At 42.3% G+C, this 19,216-nt stretch overlaps 1 protein-coding gene across 1 annotated transcript; it reads right to left on the bottom strand.

Moving 5' to 3' along the window:
- Nucleotides 1-2,607: 2,607 nt before the first annotated feature.
- Nucleotides 2,608-17,721, bottom strand: crtap (cartilage associated protein). Its single transcript, XM_060942081.1, has 7 exons — nt 17,228-17,721; nt 11,909-12,058; nt 11,465-11,636; nt 9,947-10,075; nt 8,807-8,952; nt 8,589-8,672; nt 2,608-2,922 (listed from the first exon to the last, which is right to left on the bottom strand). Exons 1-7 carry the CDS (start codon nt 17,681-17,683, stop codon nt 2,872-2,874), a joined length of 1,188 nt encoding a protein of 395 aa, XP_060798064.1. The 5' UTR covers nt 17,684-17,721; the 3' UTR covers nt 2,608-2,871.
- Nucleotides 17,722-19,216: the final 1,495 nt, after the last annotated feature.

Here is a 19,216-nt window from a genome sequence, read left to right as displayed (position 1 = left end):
ACATGGAGCATCTGTGCAGTTTATCACACCAAAGTAAGAAACATTCAGAGAGAGAGAGAGAGAGAGAGTCATGGGTCAGCATTTCAGGCAGAAAATAGGGCTTATGTGTGTGCGTACGTGTCTAAGTACACAGTCGCATCTAAAATTTTAACATTTGAGCATAAGCTTCACTGTTTAGTCTTTTGCTGTTAAATTTAGTCAGGTTATTTTAGGATCTGCACTCTTCATTTTGTGCTTCAGTCTAGGAATTTTGTGCCTTAGTGTGTATTTCCAATTTTGTAATTGCCATTTTCCAACATGCAACTTAACAGACATCTGATGATGTTAACCATTCTATAATATTTTCATTGTACAAGATGAATAAAATAAACCTTGGTCAATTTGTAAAACAAACCTGAGCGCATATATATATATATGCGCTCAGGTTTGTTTTACAAATTGACCAAGGTTTATTTTCTTCATCTTGTACAATGAAAATATTATTCATCTTGTGTGTGTATATATATCTCATCTCATCTCATTATCTCTAGCCGCTTTATCCTTCTACAGGGTCGCAGGCAAGCTGGAGCCTATCCCAGCTGACTACGGGCGAAAGGCAGGGTACACCCTGGACAAGTCGCCAGGTCATCACAGGGCTGACACATAGACACAGACAACCATTCACACCTACGGTCAATTTAGAGTCACCAGTTAACCTAACCTGCATGTCTTTGGACTGTGGGGGAAACCGGAGCACCTGGAGGAAACCCACGCGGACACGGGGAGAACATGCAAACTCCACACAGAAAGGCCCTCGCCAGCCCCGGGGCTCGAACCCAGGACCTTCTTGCTGTGAGGCGACAGCGCTAACCACTACACCACCGTGCCGCCCCATATATATATATATACACACACATACACCTGCTGTTTTATGCAGTTCTCTAATCAGCCAATCCCTTGACAGCAGCACAATGCATAAAATCATGCAGATACGGATCATGAGCTTCAGTTAACGGTCACTTCAAACATCAGAATGGGAAAAATTCTGATCTCAAAGTGTAACTTTCACTGTGGCATGGGTGTTGGTGCCAGATGGACTGGTTTGAATATTTCAGAAACTGCTGATTTCCTGGGGTTTTCACACACAACAGTCTCTAGAGTTTACACAGAATGGTGCAAAAAAACAAAAAACACTGAGTGAGTGACAGTTCTGTAGGTGGAAACACCTTGTTGATAAGAGAGGTCAGAAGAAAATGGCCAGATTGGTTCAAGCTGCCAGGAAGGATATAGTAAGTCATGTAATCAGTTTTTACAACCATGGTGATGTCAGGAGAAACAGACGAGGACCCAAGAGCGCAAGTTAAATGTTTGAGTTTTATTGACAACAGGGGAAAGGGAGGATGTGCGTGTGTGAAGTTCAGTGGCAGGAGGACCGAGAGGCAGGGATGGCTGGTGATGTCTGTGGGCTCCCACCCAAGCACTGACCAGGCTCAACCCTGCTTAGCAGCAGAGATCAGACAGGATCAGGTGTTGCCAGAGCAGTGAGGCTGTAAGCTGACAGCACTAGGTGTTCAGGCAGTCTCCCAGCGAACAGTCCCTCAGCAGACAGACAAGACAGCACAACAGGCAGGAGTAGGGAACAGGCTGGAACACAGAGTCACAGATCAGGTAGCAAGATAAGGGACAAAAATGCAGGGTCAGGTTACCAGGATTGAAGAGTTGACAGAGTCGACGTCTAGAAGACGATCTGACACTGAAGCTTGGGAGGACAGCAGCTTAAATACACACAGAGGAGGAGCAGGTGATAGGCAACAGCCAATGACAGCCACTGAGAGTTAATAAGAGGAAGTGTATGCGGGCGTGGCCGGTAATGCTGAGTGGAGAGGAGTGGAGATGCTACCTGAAGAGAGGAAACCCACAGGTAGGACCATGACAGGTGAGCAGAAAAGCATCTCAGCATGCAACAGCAGAAAACAACATTGGGTTCCACTCCTGCAGTCAAGAACAGGAATCTTAGAAGCAAGAACAAGTTCAAAGATTCAAATATTTTTATTGTCAATTCAGTATATATCCAGGACATATAGGAGAATCGAAATGCTGTTTCTCTCTCACCTTACTTGTAAAATCAGATAAAAATATTTATATTTTAAGTATAATAGAAATATATATAGAAAGTGCTTAGAAGAGTAGCTTATGAGGTGTACATGAACAGTAGTGGAAATGACCAATAGCAGCAGATACAACAATAATGTAAATTATTGTAGTGTCATGTGCAAACGAATGAGATAGAGTTCTTGTGTAAATGAACGTGTTACAGACCAGGGGCAGGGGGTGTAGTGGACAAAGTTCCTATTAAAGTGGCCGGTGAGTGTGTGTAATATATAATTTTAAACTTGTAACTTTACTTATTGACAGTTCCCAGACAGTGTTCATACTCTCAACACAAGGCAATATTAGTACCTCAGTCCTAATAATTTAATATTGCATAATTATGAGGATACGGGCCTGGTGTCAGTGTCGTAATCTGTACCTGAGAGTAGTATATTTTGTGATATGAAGTATACTGTAATATAAATGTACTTGCACTCTGTAAATCAAAGACAAAAAAAATTGACAGCAACAAATAGAGAAATTTGACATTTATTATAAAATATTATAAAGCAACAAACAGGATTTTTATTCATCCTTTTGAATTACAGTGACTGAACTGTAAGACATCATGGAACAAATGATGATCAAATCGTTGATATGGTTTGGTACCTATAGAATACAAAAGGACCCCATTGCCAGTAATAAATACAAACATATGCTGGAAGAAGATCATAGTTCACAAAACTGTTGTATTCCTATCGTGACTCTGTTATTTTCAGTGCACAAAATATCAAATCAATACTACTCCTCTTCAGCATCAAGATACTCGTCTAGAAACTCCAGAACTTCTCCCTGAAAAAGAGAAAGATAGTGATTTCAAGGTGAGTCACTAGAGGGCAGTGGAAATTAATGCGCGCCTCTCAAAACATGACACAAGTCTACACCGCACTCTAATGGTTAAATGTGTTATGATACGCACAAATGGAGTTATGCAGTGGCCTAAACCCTTCTATTCAGACTGTACAGGAGTGCAGGAGAACTGCGACTTTATTTCATTTAGCTTCTATGCAAGTAGAGCACAGCTCTCGTGCTATTATATGATGCAAATATAACATCCAACATACCACATCATAGTGTGGAATAATGATGATTAAATTAATGATGGGTGGCACGGTGGTGTAGTAGTTAGCGCTGTCGCCTCACAGCAAGAAGGTCCGGGTTCGAGCCCCGTGGCCGGCGAGGGCCTTTCTGTGTGGAGTTTGCATGTTCTCCCCGTGTCCGCGTGGGTTTCCTCCGGGTGCTCCGGTTTCCCCCACAGTCCAAAGACATGCAGGTTAGGTTAACTGGTGACTCTAAATTGAGCGTAGGTGTGAATGTGAGTGTGAATGGTTGTCTGTGTCTATGTGTCAGCCCTGCGATGACCTGGTGACTTGTCCAGGGTGTACCCCGCCTTTCGCCCGTAGTCAGCTGGGATAGGCTCCAGCTTGCCTGCGACCCTGTAGAACAGGATAAAGTGGCTAGAGATAATGAGATGAGAAATTAACGATGTACTACCCCAAACAAAAGTTGGGAAGGTGCGTAAAATGTAAAAAAAAAAAAAAAAACAGAATGTAATGATTTGCAAATTATGGACTCTATGTTTCATTGAAAATAGTACAAAGACAATATATCAGATGTTGAAACTAAGAAATTACATTACATTAATGGCATTTAGCAGATGCTCTAATCCAGAGTGACATACAACAGACCCAGAGCAGCCTGGGAGCAATTGGGGATTAGGTGCCTTCACGGGTGCAGATAGAGGGTGGGACGGGTGGGATTCGTCCCACCCAGATTTAAATTCACCTCGTTCGGTCCCCCCCACTTATAGGGAGGAAAAAACGTCTATGCTGTCTTTCTTTGCATAAGGCAAACCTCACGGAAAAATCAAAAGACTAATTACCATTCGGTTTATTGAGGTGCACAGCAGTACAGACATAGTTGCAACAACTCATAAAACAAAACAAAGACTGATATTCGGTTGGTTGAGCTGCGCAGACTGCACAGGTTGCGAGCTCGAGCTTGGTTGCTATGGTTACCCACAACAAGTTTGACAGGCATATCGGGGACAGCGCCTCCTAGTTCAGGACCCCAACACGGCATGATGAAGGGTGCCAAACCGAAAAGGCAGAAAACGATTGCATCGTTTTTTCAAAAAACAACGACTGTAAGTAAACTGTCATATCATATATTTATCATATCACCTTGCAATTTTTTGATAGTCTGTTCAAAGTAATGTCGTAGTGAAAGTAAAATCGTACGGAGTAGAGATGCCTTTCTGGTAGCCTCCTTCTTTCGGTGGTAGCCTGTAGATACAGTGCTCAGAAGGCAGTTTTAATGTTTAATCTGGCGTTCCCTGCCATAATTTCAGCGAGCATATTGTTTCATAAGGAAACTTTGCGAAGAGCTGTTGACTGACTGCCGCTCACGCAACACACAGGCATAATTAGAAAGTTAACACATGTTGACAACACATGTTGGGGGTGGGGTTGGGGTTGGTTTGCTGGCAGCTTTGTCCCCCCAGTTCAAAAAATGTATCTGCACCCCTGGGTGCCTTGCTCAAGGGTACTTCAGCCATTCCTGCTTGTCCAGGGAATCAAACTGGTAACTTTTTGATCCCAAAGCTGTTTCTCTAACCATTAGTCCATGGCTTCCCCCATGGACCTGTTTGAATTTGATGCCAGCAACATGTTTCAAAAGTTGGAACAGGGGCATGTTTACCACTGTGAAACATCACCTCTACTTTTAACAACACTGTGTAAATGTTTGGGAACTGAGGAGACCAATTGTTGTAGTTTTGAGAGAGCAATGGTGTCCCCTTCACTGAAAAAAATGGCCTGTTAAATTAACACAAAAAAATCTTGTACATCGTACAAGATGTACATTGTAAATCATATCCACTAAGACCAATTAAGCCATGTTCTGTTTGACTGGACATGACTTAATTGGTCTTAGTGGATATGATTTTAATAAGTGCAACCGATGTACAAGATTTTTTTGTGTTAATTTAACAGGCCATTTTTTTCAGTGTTCTTGCCTGTTATATAATTTCAATTGCTCAACAGCATGGGGTCTCCTTTGTCATATTTTGCGCTTCATAATGCACCAAATGTCATCAATGGGAGACAGGTCTGGACTGCAGGCAGGCCAGTTTAGCAACTGGACTCTTTTACTACGGAGCCATGCAGTTGTAATTTGTACAGACTGCGGTTTGGCATTGAATTAAGCAAGGTCTTCTCTGAAGAAGCCTTCATCTGGATGGCAGCATGTTGTTCCAAAACCTGTATATATCATTCAGCTGGTTGTAATACAGCAGTTTCAGACTACTTTAAAAAGAAATGCTTTAATTTCAGAATTGTAAAAAATCTTCTTTCCGGCATGTCAATTGCTAACTGCTGTGTTATCCTATATGCATTTGATTATGGAGCAAAATGTGTTCAAAGCTTTACTGTATTATGTGTAAGAAAAGAAACATAAGATGTTGGACTTAGTTTGATGCTAAATTTACAGGAAACCATTAAATGCTGAACAATTTGTCCAAATAATCAAGTTAAGCAGATATTAAAAACTTGTTTAAATCCCATTTTCATGACATTAATGTTGAGAGCATATAATACATATGGATAGATATGGATTAAAACATTGTGGGTGTGCTAATACAGGAAAACAATCAGTGACATGGTTGTGTGATGCAGCCTGATGCAAAGTTTCCCACAACGTAGGTAACTGTAATAAGATTGATTATTTTCCTAAAACAGCATGCCTCAGAGTGTTTTATTCCTCTTATAATTTTCCAACAGCCAGTTGCCAACACTAACAATTTTAATTTATTATTTAGAATAACACATTGTACATTTTTATCCTTTTAAATATTGGGCAACATCCATGAAACAAGTTACTTCTCTGTAGTAATTACATTATAACAGCTATAGTACAACCCCGATTCCAAAAAAGTTGGGACAAAGTACAAATTGTAAATAAAAACGGAATGCAATGATGTAGAAGTTTCAAAATTCCATATTTTATTCAGAATAGAACACAGATGACATATCAAATGTTTAAACTGAGAAAATGTATCATTTAAAGAGAAAAATTAGGAGATTTTAAATTTCATGACAACAACACATCTCAAAAAAGTTGGGACAAGGCCATGTTTACCACTGTGAGACATCCCCTTTTCTCTTTACAACAGTGTGTAAACATCTGGGGACTGAGGAGACAAGTTGCTCAAGTTTAGGGATAGGAATGTTAACCCATTCTTGTCTAATGTAGGATTCTAGTTGCTCAACTGTCTTAGGTCTTTTTTGTTGTATCTTCCATTTTATGATGCGCCAAATGTTTTCTATGGGTGAAAGGTCTGGACTGCAGGCTGGCCAGTTCAGTACCCGGACCCTTCTTCTACGCACCCATGATGCTGTAATTGATGCAGTATGTGGTTTGGCATTGTCATGTTGGAAAATGCAAGGTCTTCCCTGAAAGAGACGTCGTCTGGATGGGAACATACGTTGCTCTAGAACCTGGATATACCTTTCAGCATTGATGGTGTCTTTCCAGATGTGTAAGCTGCCCATGCCACACGCACTAATGCAACCCCATACCATCAGAGATGCAGGCTTCTGAACTGAGCACTGATAACAACTTGGGTCGTCCTTCTCCTCTTTAGTCTGAATGACACGGCGTCCCTGATTTCCATAAAGAACTTCAAATTTTGATTCGTCTGACCACAGAACAGTTTTCCACTTTGCCACAGTCCATTTTAAATGAGCCTTGGCCCAGAGAAGATGTCTGCGCTTCTGGATCATGTTTAGATACGGCTTCTTCTTTAAACTATAGAGTTTTAGCTGGCAACGGCGGATGGCACGGTGAATTGTGTTCACAGATAATGTTCTCTGGAAATATTCCTGAGCCCATTTTGTGATTTCCAATACAGAAGCATGCCTGTATGTGATGCAGTGCTGTCTAAGGGCCCGAAGATCACGGGCACCCAGTATGGTTTTCCGGCCTTGACCCTTACGCACAGAGATTCTTCCAGATTCTCTGAATCTTTGGATGATCTTATGCACTGTAGATGATGATATGTTCAAACTCTTTGCAATTTTACACCGTCGAACTCCTTTCTGATATTGCTCCACTATTTGTCGGTGCAGAATTAGGGGGATTGGTGATCCTCTTCCCATCTTTACTTCTGAGAGCCGCTGCCACTCCAAGATGCTCTTTTTATACCCAGTCATGTTAATGACCTATTGCCAATTGACCTAATGAGTTGCAATTTGGTCCTCCAGCTGTTCCTTTTTTGTACCTTTAACTTTTCCAGCCTCTTATTGCCCCTGTCCCAACTTTTTTGAGATGTGTTGCTGTCATGAAATTTCAAATGAACCAATATTTGGCATGAAATTTCAAAATGTCTCACTTTCGACATTTGATATGTTGTCTGTGTTCTATTGTGAATACAATATCAGTTTTTGAGATTTGTAAATTATTGCATTCCGTTTTTATTTACAATTTGTACTCTGTCCCAACTTTTTTGGAATCGGGGTTGTATAAACAGTCGTTCTCTCGCCAGCCTTTTTGCTTTTGTTTCTTTTTCAAGTTAATTAGATAAAAAATGCAGCTTGCCATGTTACTGTGAGACTACAGCGCCTTCAGTCCTGAAGACTTTTGCATGTCAGAAAACAAAAGAACAGCTTTACTTCTGACTATTACAAAAGCGGACATTAGAGACTCCTTCCACAAATGCTGAATAAATGTCTCCTTACAGAAAACACCACCATATCAACAATAATGTGTTTTTGAAAACTTTTGACTGGTACGGTATATACTACAAATCACTAGTGCTGTATAAATCACTGAAGGATTTATTATTTATTGCTTAAATGTAGTTTGCACTTTAAAAATCTACCTCTTCCTTTTGTTCATTACGCATATCTTGTATTCACTGTCTGTGCACTACTGTCTTTTATTTGTTTTGTTATACTGTACAGCCCTTGTGTTGGTATAATTACAATAAAAGATTAAAAAAAGAAAAATGATTTATAGGAGTGACCACCATACAAGGCAGGCATTGACATATACCTTAATACCTATATACCATTGATCTATGCAGCTGCTACTTTAGAAAATTAATCAACACCTTCTGACCAGTCGGATTTAAGAATTCAGCAGCGCTGTCACTGTGGTATAACATATGAAGTACAGCTCCCCTACCTTCTAATTCTATACACTATAATTGTGTAACACTATAATATGCTTTTCCAAATGGTTAACGTCAGGACTATCTACAACCTGGAGAGCATTTTTTTAAAAATACACATCATGCTCCCAAATAATAGTAATATTACTTAAGGTTATGTATTTACACGAAGATTATTTGCCCACTGTATAATGAACTCACAGAATCTTAAGACTGTCTTAAACATTTTGTTTTGTGAAGTGTTAATAATTAAACATAATTAAACAACTATCGATTCTGCTCTGCTCACCTCATCGTCCTGCTGCAGGTTTTCTTTGGCGAATTTTAACATCTGCAGCTGTAGTGTTGTCTGATTGTGGTATCGTATTGCCTCCTGTGAACAGGCAGAGAAATCAACAAGACAGAACATTACTCCTATAAATGCTACGCAAAACATGTCTGTGCATGTTCTTATAAACAGCATGTTTGTATAGATGCTTTGTATTGAGAAAGATAGGAAACACTGACTGATCTGGGTAGGAAGTCCTCATCAGCAAGACCCAATTTCTCTTTGTGATACTGATAATAATCTACATTATTCTTCATCACCTCATCATGAGGGTCAAAGAGCATGTAGCTTGCAACACATGGCACAGCATTCTTCAAGTCATTCACTGTGGTCAAGATCACACACACAAACCTTTTAATTATTAAACAGAAATGAGAAAAGCTCCTTTAATATATCACTTTTTCCCATTGAATGTTTATGTGTACAGGCTAAGGCCAAGAAAAAATAATTGTTTGTTTCCTATTACATCTTGAAAAAAAATAGGGTAGGTAGGTTTTTATTTTATTTTATTTATTTTTTTATCACACAAAATACCGGGTAGGTAGGGTTTTTTTTTTTAAATAAATTTTAGGTGTGGGACAAACAGTGGCACATAGTGGGGAAGTGTCATTCTGTGACTCAACCATCCAGAACCAGGCCTAAGAAAACCAGTGAAGCTTGTGGAATACAGGATTCGGAGCCCATGGATAAAATATGGAGTGCTCGGACGCTTAAAGGAACTATAAACATAACAACTACAAATGTTGAACCTTAACTTTATTAGGAACACTATGTTGTGAACTTGTATGTTTAATATGAATACAAAGAACATCGTGATATCGATACCGCCGTTAGCCTGGGCGCTGTGTGTATACTGTTTGCATGACTCGTCCAGCGGAGGATGATAATGTTCGTAGAGTTCTTTTACAGTTGAAAACTTATAAAATGAACTTATTGTCTTACAATCTTCCGTGTGGTCGCAACCGATCACGGTAATCGAGAACACTTCGTTGGCCGCCATGATGCCTAGCGTTGTGTACAACACAAGCCGGAGTTTCCCGGAAAGAGGTCATGACGTCAGATTGAGGCCGTGAGAAATCAATGAGTGTTTCTTGTCCGATATATGCGTTTTAGAATTAGTCACTTGTCAGATCGACAATATTATGCAAATCGTAATGCAGATATTTTTTTTTTAAAAATTTATTGTTGGTCGGCGAAAATACTTTTTTTTTTAAACATCTAACAAAAAAGTCTAGGGTCGGGGCATTTTTTAAACGGTCGGTCGGGTAACCGGAAACAAACAATTATTTTTTCTTGGCCTAAAAGACATTTTGGCTCACATTTATAATAGGCAAACTGAAGGTAGTGATACATGGTTGCCACAAACTTCTCCACAACGTATCCACCAACAACTGGAGTCAGATCGCTCTCACAGTGAACTTTCCGTTCAAGAACCTCAATGTAGTGATCTAAAGAGGGTGCAAGTGAGATAAGAAAAACATGACACTATGGTTATTCAGGTAGGTGGATAAGGTAGATACTAAAACATACCATACAGAAGGATGTAAAAAAGTCACAAATTAAAAGGAACAAGAGTGCTCTGAGAGCACTATATCCCCCGCTGGCAACTATATCTATGCTATAAGTGCTTAATACACCCTCATGAAATTGTCATAGTACAAGTTTGGTAATCAAGGGCCATAACTCTGGTGAAATGTGACCGAACTGAGCGAAACTGTAATATGCGCATTAATGACATATAGCAAAGCCTTTTGCAAAGCTTCAGAAAATTCCTGCAAAAATTGTGAGAGGAGTTGATTTCAGAAGACGAGCACACTTTCATGAAATTGTCAAAGTACAAGTTTGGTAATCAAGGGCCCTACCTCTGAAAAAATGTGACCGAATTGAACTAAATTGCAATATGCGTATTACCAACGTATAATAAAGCCTTTTGCAGAGTTTTGTGAAATTCCTCCAATAATTGTGAGAGGGGTTCATTTCAGAAGACAAGCACAGCCTCATGAAATTGTCAAAGTACAAGTTTGGTAACCAAGGGCCATAATTCTGGTAAAATGCGACCGAATTGAACGAAATTGCAATGTGCGTATTAACGACATATAACAAAGAATCCTGTCAAGTTTCATGAAATTCCTCCAAAATTTGTGAGAGGAGTTGATTTCAGAAGGTGAGTACCCTTCCTGGGATGGACAGATGGATGGACGGACAGAGAGACATCGCCACGACCTAATCCCCCTTCGGGCCTTTTGGCCAGCGGGGGATAAAAACTAGTGACTCTTATAAGGGGAATTTAACTGACTTACTTTGGATACATTTGTCCCCTTAGAGAGAAGCATCACTGCAAATCTATAATATAACATTCTTCTGACAGATCACCTTTTCCTACGATGAAACATTTCTCTTAATGATAGGAGTGGACAATGTCCCCATGCACAGGGTGCAAGAGCTCACTGAATGACTTCATGAATATGAAAATGATGTACATTACACTATGGCTTTCACAGTCACTAGATTTCAAACCAATTGAGGCTCTATGGGAAATTCTGCAGTGAAGTATTACATCACTCTCTCTACCAGCAGCATCAAAACACCAGTTGAGGGAACCTTTTAGAAAAATGGTGTTCATCACTCCAGTACAGTTCCAAAGACTTGTAGAATCTATAACAAGGCATACTGAAACTGTTCTGGTGGCCAGTGGCAGACCAACACCTTACTAAAACACTTTATATTGTTTCTTTTCCTTTAATTTGATTGTACATGGAAAATCATTGTCAGTATGTTTGGATAAGGATTTTGTCTCTTTTGTCTCTAAACATGGAGAATGTGAAGTGTTAGCCAACCTGCGATTGAGGGGTAAAAATCTTTAAAGTCTTTGATTTCCCTGGAACCCTCTGAGCCAGCAATGCATTCATCATAAGCCTTGAAGAAGTCTTGGAGTGCTAGCTCCATATCAGACACAGACGTTCGATAATTATCACCATTGTATGCCCGCACTGCTCGAATAAACAGCATCTGGAGCAGTGCAAGAAAACAACACACAAAACACAACCATCTGATAGAATGCCTCAATCATTAAAACTGACATTGGAAGTTCAGTCAGGAAGCTTGTGCTATTGCATTGATATTTTTCCAGTTGAGATGAAATCATTAGCAAATATGACAAATATACTGTGTCTCCTTTTCAGACAACATCCAATTTAAATGACATGGCAAGACATTTCATATGTAAGACAAATCTGTGTAAATTTTTATTTTACTGCTTTGTGTGTGTGTGTGTGTCTTGCCTCATACGACTTGGTCTCCAGGTCTCTAAAGTGCTCCTCAGCTCCAGGTAAACTTTTGTAGTAGTTCATATTCCTCTGCATCATCTCATCATCGGGATGCTTCACTAGGAAGGTGTGTGCAGCAGACACAGCTTTTGCCAGGTTATTGCTCTGAAACACATACAACCACCTCACACTGATCATCATTCCAACAGCTTTTCAAACATAACACAAAGCAAAAGTAACTGTACAAATGTGCTCACTTATAATAGTTTTTCATCTCATCTCATTATCTCTAGCCGCTTTATCCTGTTCTACAGGGTTGCAGGCAAGCTGGAGCCTATCCCAGCTGACTACGGGCGAAAGGCGGGGTACACCCTGGACAAGTCGCCAGGTCATCACAGGGCTGACACATAGACACAGACAACCATTCACACTCACATTCACACCTACGGTCAATTTAGAGTCACCAGTTAACCTAACCTGTATGTCTTTGGACTGTGGGGGAAACCGGAGCACCCGGAGGAAACCCACGCGGACACGGGGAGAACATGCAAACTCCGCACAGAAAGGCCCTCGCCAGCCACGGGGCTCGAACCCGGACCTTCTTGCTGTGAGGCGACAGCGCTAACCACTACACCACCGTGCCGCCGCAGAAGAAGTGAATATTGTTTATGTAATGATATGCTGAATATGCTGATATGGACAAAATACCAGAGTGAAATTATTTTTGCTACACAGTGCAAATATTAAAACTGGAAAAATAAAGAAAAAAATGGATTGACTTTATTTCTACCCACACATGGAAGATCTGATATTAAAAAAAATGTCTGAAGTCAAACATGAATAATATAAATTTTAATCTGACAGCATAAAACTAGAAAAATGCTATCAGTATGATATATAGTCCCCTCTGAAAGTACCGGACCGGCAAGAGGCTAATTCTTTTGTTTTTGCTATACACTAATATAGCATTCAATTCCTGATATTTATATCTAGATGTTAAGCAACTTAGAACATAGCACCTTTTGTTTGAACCCACACATTTTTCAACTGATCAAAAATACTAGATCATGTGACTGACAAGTGTTTCTTGTTTCCCAGGCGTATGCTGTTAGATTGATTGTTAAAACATCTCAAACCAAAATGTCTTCAGTGTATAGCAAAAACAAAAGCGTTGGCCTTGCCGTTCCAATATTTATACAATAATGAAGTCACAAATGTTGGTTGTTTGTCTATGAAAGTTATGGAATATAAAAGCTTTTGTGGCTCTAATAAATACAGAAAATGGCACATGCTTGCTTAATATGCCTAGTATTTTAGTAATTGGGCTTTGTTAATAAAATAAAAATGTTCTGTGATTATGAGGAGACATGGATTTCTTTTACACTGAAAAGATCCTGCAGGTGAAAATTGTGGAAACCAGTCCAGATGTCTGACGCTTTTCTAGGGAGATTTTATGATTAGTAATATGATTGTTTTCTAATTTAAAAGTATGTGGTGGTTTTCCTTGCACTGATATCTAGCTTTAATGATTGCTGAGACAGGACTGGCCAATTTTCTTTGTCTTTCGGCTGCTCCTGTCAGGATCGCCACAGCAGATCTGATCCGCATATTTGATTTGGCATAGGTTTTACACCAGATGCCTTTCCTGACGCAACCCTCCCCAGTCTATCCAGGCTTGGGACAAGCACCAAGTATGCACTGTCTTGTACAACCTCAGTGGCTAGGTATTTTACCTAATCTGCATGTCTTTGGGGAGGAAGCTGTGGGGGAAACCGGACACACAGACACGGGGAGAACATGCAAACTCCACACAGAAAGGCCCCCGTCGACCATGGGGCTCGAACCCAGAACCTTCTTGCTGTGAGGCGACAGTGCTAACCACTGCATCAATGTGCCTCCCACAGGACTGGCCAATATTCCATTAAAATATACCCTGCTGAAAAATACAGATTGATCTAGACAGCTTTGCCAGCTAGTAATTTATTTTGCAGCTTATTTATTACTTGGAGCGGCACGGTGGTGTAGTGGTTAGCGCCGTCACCTCACAGCAAGAAGGTCCTGGGTTCGAGCCCCGGGGCCGGCGAGGGCCTTTCTGTGTGGAGTTTGCATGTTCTCCCCGTGTCCGCGTGGGTTTCCTCCGGGTGCTCCGGTTTCCCCCACAGTCCAAAGACATGCAGGTTAGGTTAACTGGTGACTCTAAATTGACCGTAGGTGTGAATGTGAGTGTGAATGGTTGTCTGTGTCTATGTGTCAGCCCTGTGATGACCTGGCGACTTGTCCAGGGTGTACCCCACCTTTCGCCCGTAGTCAGCTGGGATAGGCTCCAGCTTGCCTGCGACCCTGCAGAAGGATAAAAGCGGCTAGAGATAATGAGATGAGATGAGATTTATTACTTGAGTAGATTTGTCTACAAAGTGTCAGTGGTCACCAGCTAGCCAGGTTGACCAGTTCTGCCTGTGTTTTGGTAGCTGGTCAGACCAAGTTGGATTTTTCAGCAGGGAAACAATTCAGGTCCACAGTGACTATAGACCGTTTGCACTTACGTCACGAACCTCCCATGATGCTCTCCGATTTTGCTGTGTCCGCCATCTTTGCAGGATAGCATCCATGGCGACCGAGGAGAGTACATTGGCGAATTGTCATTTTTCGCAAATATATCACGAATTGAGTAATAGTGACAAGGTCAGGTACAGGGAAAAGATAAAAGAATGTTCGGGATGGATCCGTACAGCAATGTTGTAGAGTATGAAGACGATGTATGGATGTGGTCGAGTGTGAATTACACAGACATTGTGAATTACCTGGTGTTAACGACTAGCTTCGTGACTGGGAAGCAGATGAAAGCATACAAAAGTTTAGCGCAAGTTTACTGTAAGGAGCTAGTAGGTTCCTGATGTGGGCAAATGTTACACGAAACACAAACCAAAAAAAAAAAAAATTATTGATGTCTTCTAAGGCAACATTTTACCGAGCTCAACTACCTACATTTTACTGGTGTGTTGTGCTATGCATTTGTAACTGCAATATAAATTGGAGTAGCGCTTACATGTATATCACTTACTGTATGTCGCATCTTTATATATATTTTGTCTATGGTTCACATAAACGGTAGAAATATAAACTTACCCTTTATGAAATGATCTGCACATACTCGTACATACTTGTAGCTGGTCTCTTATGTCCGATCTGTTCAGATTTGCAAGCCACCGTCTCTGTCGTCTACGGGTTAGGTCTTCCAGTTGGGGTCTTTCTTGCATTTTAACAGTGGGTAAACTCAACAATCTGACTCCAGCGTTAGCAGAATTTTTCAAGCAGCTGATAACTGCGCAAATTTGTGGCATTTCGTATTAAGGTACTTGTTGCTACGCATGTGTTATTCCACAAAGATGGTGGACAGAGCTAAATCAGAGAGGCTCATGGGATATGTTACGTCATGTGCAAACGGTCTATACCCTGGATCTTTACTGGATCAAGAACAAGTGGAGTCTTGTAAACAGGGCCGTAGGCAGCATTTTAAAATCACAGAGGTCCGTGATGCGCACGCAAAGCACGCGCCGAAAATTTTTCGACATATTTAAATGAGAGGGTGAATTACACGTCACACAAGAGATCTATTTCTGAAATTACTTTTAATATTTGAACTGAATATCATCAGTTTTGAAAACAAAAAATCATGTATGTGGCAAGAGTAAGAATAATTTAAGCTTGTTTAATGGTTTGATCTGGCCCAAGCAATGAGGACAAAACTGCGCTGCTTCGAAAATGTAAATTTAACAGCTTCATGAAAGTGCGCTGATGGTTGCGATGAAAAAATCGTGTCTCCTGCACTGCGTTCCTCCCCCGAGTTGCGCACTCATTCGTTTTTGTGTTCTTGGTCTCAGAGCCGCACGCACGAAACAGACACAGAAGACAGAATCAACGTTTAACATAATTAACAATGCACTTTTTACGGAGATGTTTTAATGTTATTCTTTATTTTTTTATCCAGTTGAATATTTAGCATACAAATGTATTTTCAGAGGGCGGCACGGTGGTGTAGTGGTTAGCACTGTCGCCTCACAGCAAGAAGGTCTGGGTTCGAGCCCCGTGGCCGGCGAGGGCCTTTCTGTGCGGAGTTTGCATGTTCTCCCCGTGTCCGCGTGGGTTTCCTCCAGGTGCTCCGGTTTCCCCCACAGTCCTAAGACATGCAGGTTAGGTTAACTGGTGACCCTAAATTGAGCGTAGGTGTGAATGTGAGTGTGAATGGTTGTCTGTGTCTATGTGTCAGCCCTGTGATGACCTGGCGACTTGTCCAGGGTGTACCCCGCCTTTCGCCCGTAGTCAGCTGGGATAGGCTCCAGCTTGCCTGTGACCCTGTAGAACAGGATAAAGCAGCTAGAGATAATGAGATGAGATGTATTTTCAGCTCTTAAAAATGCGGGGGCCTCATAGCTGGCTACGGCCATGCTTGTAAACCTATGGGTCAGGATGCAATTTCCATTAGGGTGTAACTTCTAAAGCTTCTTGGGGACAGTGGTGGCTTGATGGTTAAAGCTCTGGGTTGCTGATTAGAAAATTGTGGTTTCAAGCCCCAGCACCACCAAGCTACCACTATTGGGCCCTTGAGCGAGGCCCTCAACCCTTTGTACTTCAGGGGTGCTGTATCATGGCGGACTCTGAGCTCTGACCCCAGCTTCCTAACAAGCTGAGATATGTGAAGAAAAGAATTTCACTGTAATGTACACTACCGTTCAAAAGTTTGGGGTCACCCAGACAATTTTGTGTTTTCCATGAAAAGTCACACTTTTATTTACCACCATAAGTTGTAAAATGAATAGAAAATATAGTCAAGACATTTTTCTGGCCATTTTGAGCATTTAATCGACCCCACAAATGTGATGCTCCAGAAACTCAATCTGCTCAAAGAAAGGTCAGTTTTATAGCTTCTCTAAAGAGCTCAACTGTTTTCAGCTGTGCTAACATGAGGGTTTTCTAATCATCCATTAGCCTTCTGAGGCAATGAGCAAACACATTGTACCATTAGAACACTGGAGTGAGAGTTGCTGGAAATGGGCCTCTATACACCTATGGAGATATTGCACCAAAAACCAGACATTTGCAGCTAGAATAGTCATTTACCACATTAGCAATGTATAGAGTGGATTTCTGATTAGTTTAAAGTGATCTTCATTGAAAAGAACAGTGCTTTTCTTTCAAAAATAAGGACATTTCAAAGTGACCCCAAACTTTTGAACGGTAGTGTATAGGTCTTCTTCTTCTTCTTCTTCTTCATTAGGAAGGCTGAGAGGACTGGTTTGCGCATTGAGTACTGTCAGCCAACTAACTAAGACTCACCTTAAAGTAAGCAAACTGCAGGTATCGGTAAGGTTCTCGTCTCTCAAACTCGTCCAGGGTTTCTCTGCTGGGAAGAGACTGACGGAAGGCTGGCAGGCCCTGTTTGCAGCGCTTGAGGCACTGAGCGCGCTTCATCACGTTGCCAAAAGCGCGCAGCTCGGGGAAGTCGGAGAAGCGCTCCTCCGAGTCCAGGCGCGCTGAGCTGCAGTTGAGGTTACAGAAGGCCTCGCTGTCCCGGAGGAGCCGGTACAGACGGAGACTCACCTCCAAATACTCCACAGTCTCGGGCCACTTCTCCGTGGTGTACTGGTCCAGCGCGTGCCTGTACGCCGAGTCCAGTGGCATGAGCTCATGACGCGGAAAGCTGCGGAAGCTGTACTTCTCATACTGCGCCAGAACCGTCGAGAAGAACCCGAAAACAAGGGCGAAAATTACGCAGTAGGACAAGGAGGCCATTTTGGGTCTGATGTGGACGAGTTACGGAGCGGGTGTGAGTTCGAACAAGTTGAGGACCAGAGCTGAGGTTGCCAGATTGGGTGATGTCGCATAAAGTTGCGCTATTTTCATCATCGGCCTTTGGGTGGTAGACATACCCCTTCGGGTGGTGTAGTGGTTAGCGCTGTCGCCTCACAGCAAGAAAGTCTGGGTTCGAGCCCCGTGGCCGGCGAGGGCCTTTCTGTGTGGAGTTTGCATGTTCTCCCCGTGTCCGTATGGGTTTCCTCCGGGTGCTCTGGTTTCCTCCACAGTCCAAAGACATGCAGGTTAGGTTAACTGGTGACTCTAAATTGACCGTAGGTGTGAATGTGAGTGTGAATGGTTGTCTGGGTCTATGTGTCAGCCCTGTGATGACCTGGCGACTTGTCCAGGGTGTACCCCGCCTTTCGCCCGTAGTCAGCTGGGATAGGCTCCAGCTTGCCTGCGACCCTGTAGGCTAGAGATAATGAGACGAGATCAGACATACCCCTTCATCCATCCATCCATCCATAGCCACTTAACCTGTCCTACAGGGTCGCAGGAAAGCTGGAACCTATTCCAGCTGACTATGGGTGAGACCTGGGGTTGTTGTTGTTCTTGTTGGCTCCTTCGATCTCGAAAGATCATGGTGATCAGCACCAGGGGTCATCCATCAGTTATCGAGTTGCAGCGCCTAGTATGACTGTATAGACCGATGCGTGATCCGCACAGTCTGCTACAGTTGCTGCAGGTGAAGTTGCTTGGTCGGGTGTCTGTTGGTGCCGACTGCAGTCTCCACTGTCGTCGGAGCCTCCTCTCCCCCTACCGGGTCTCTCTCCTTTCCTCGGCTTCTCCAACAACAGCCTTGGTGGTGGACCGCCAGCCGGCGCGGTCTGAGGCCGCCGTCTCCAGGTCTGCGGGGTTCACAGCAAATTCTTCAGTGTTGAATTAACACTTTCAGAGTTAATTTGGGTCCAATTGGACCTATATAAACACTCTGGGTGTTAATTCAACACTGGGGATTTTGCTGTGTTGAAGCCGCCTGCCCTCAGGTCGCGCTTGCACATGTCCTTGTAGCGTAGTGCGGGTCGTCCTGTGGGTCTCGAGCCTGTGGCCAGCTCACCATACAGCATGTCCTTTGGGATGCGGCCGTCGTCCATGTGGCTGACGTGGCCTAGCCAGCGCAGGCATCTCTGGGTCAACATGGCAAACATGCTGGGCATCCCTGCAAGCTGGAACCTATCCCAGCTGACTATGGGTGAGACGTGGGGTACACCCTGGACAAGTCGCCAGGTCATCGCAGGGCTGACACAGAGACACAGACAACCATTCACACTCACATTTAGGTCAATTTAGAACCACTAATTAACCTAACCTGCATGTCTTTGGACTATGGGGGAAACCAGAGCACCCGGAGGAAACCCACACGGACAGTGTGCGAAATAGATTTTGGTTTGGGGGGGTCAGTGTCAGTGACCCTGGTCACCCAACACTTAGATGATAAACTTTATGGGAATCAGTTGCTGTTATACTGTA

The sequence above is a fragment of the Neoarius graeffei genome, chromosome 16, assembly GCF_027579695.1.
Source record: "Neoarius graeffei isolate fNeoGra1 chromosome 16, fNeoGra1.pri, whole genome shotgun sequence".
In the NCBI taxonomy this organism is placed as follows: Eukaryota; Metazoa; Chordata; class Actinopteri; order Siluriformes; family Ariidae; genus Neoarius; species Neoarius graeffei.
This window is presented reverse-complemented; position numbering and strand designations above follow the sequence as displayed.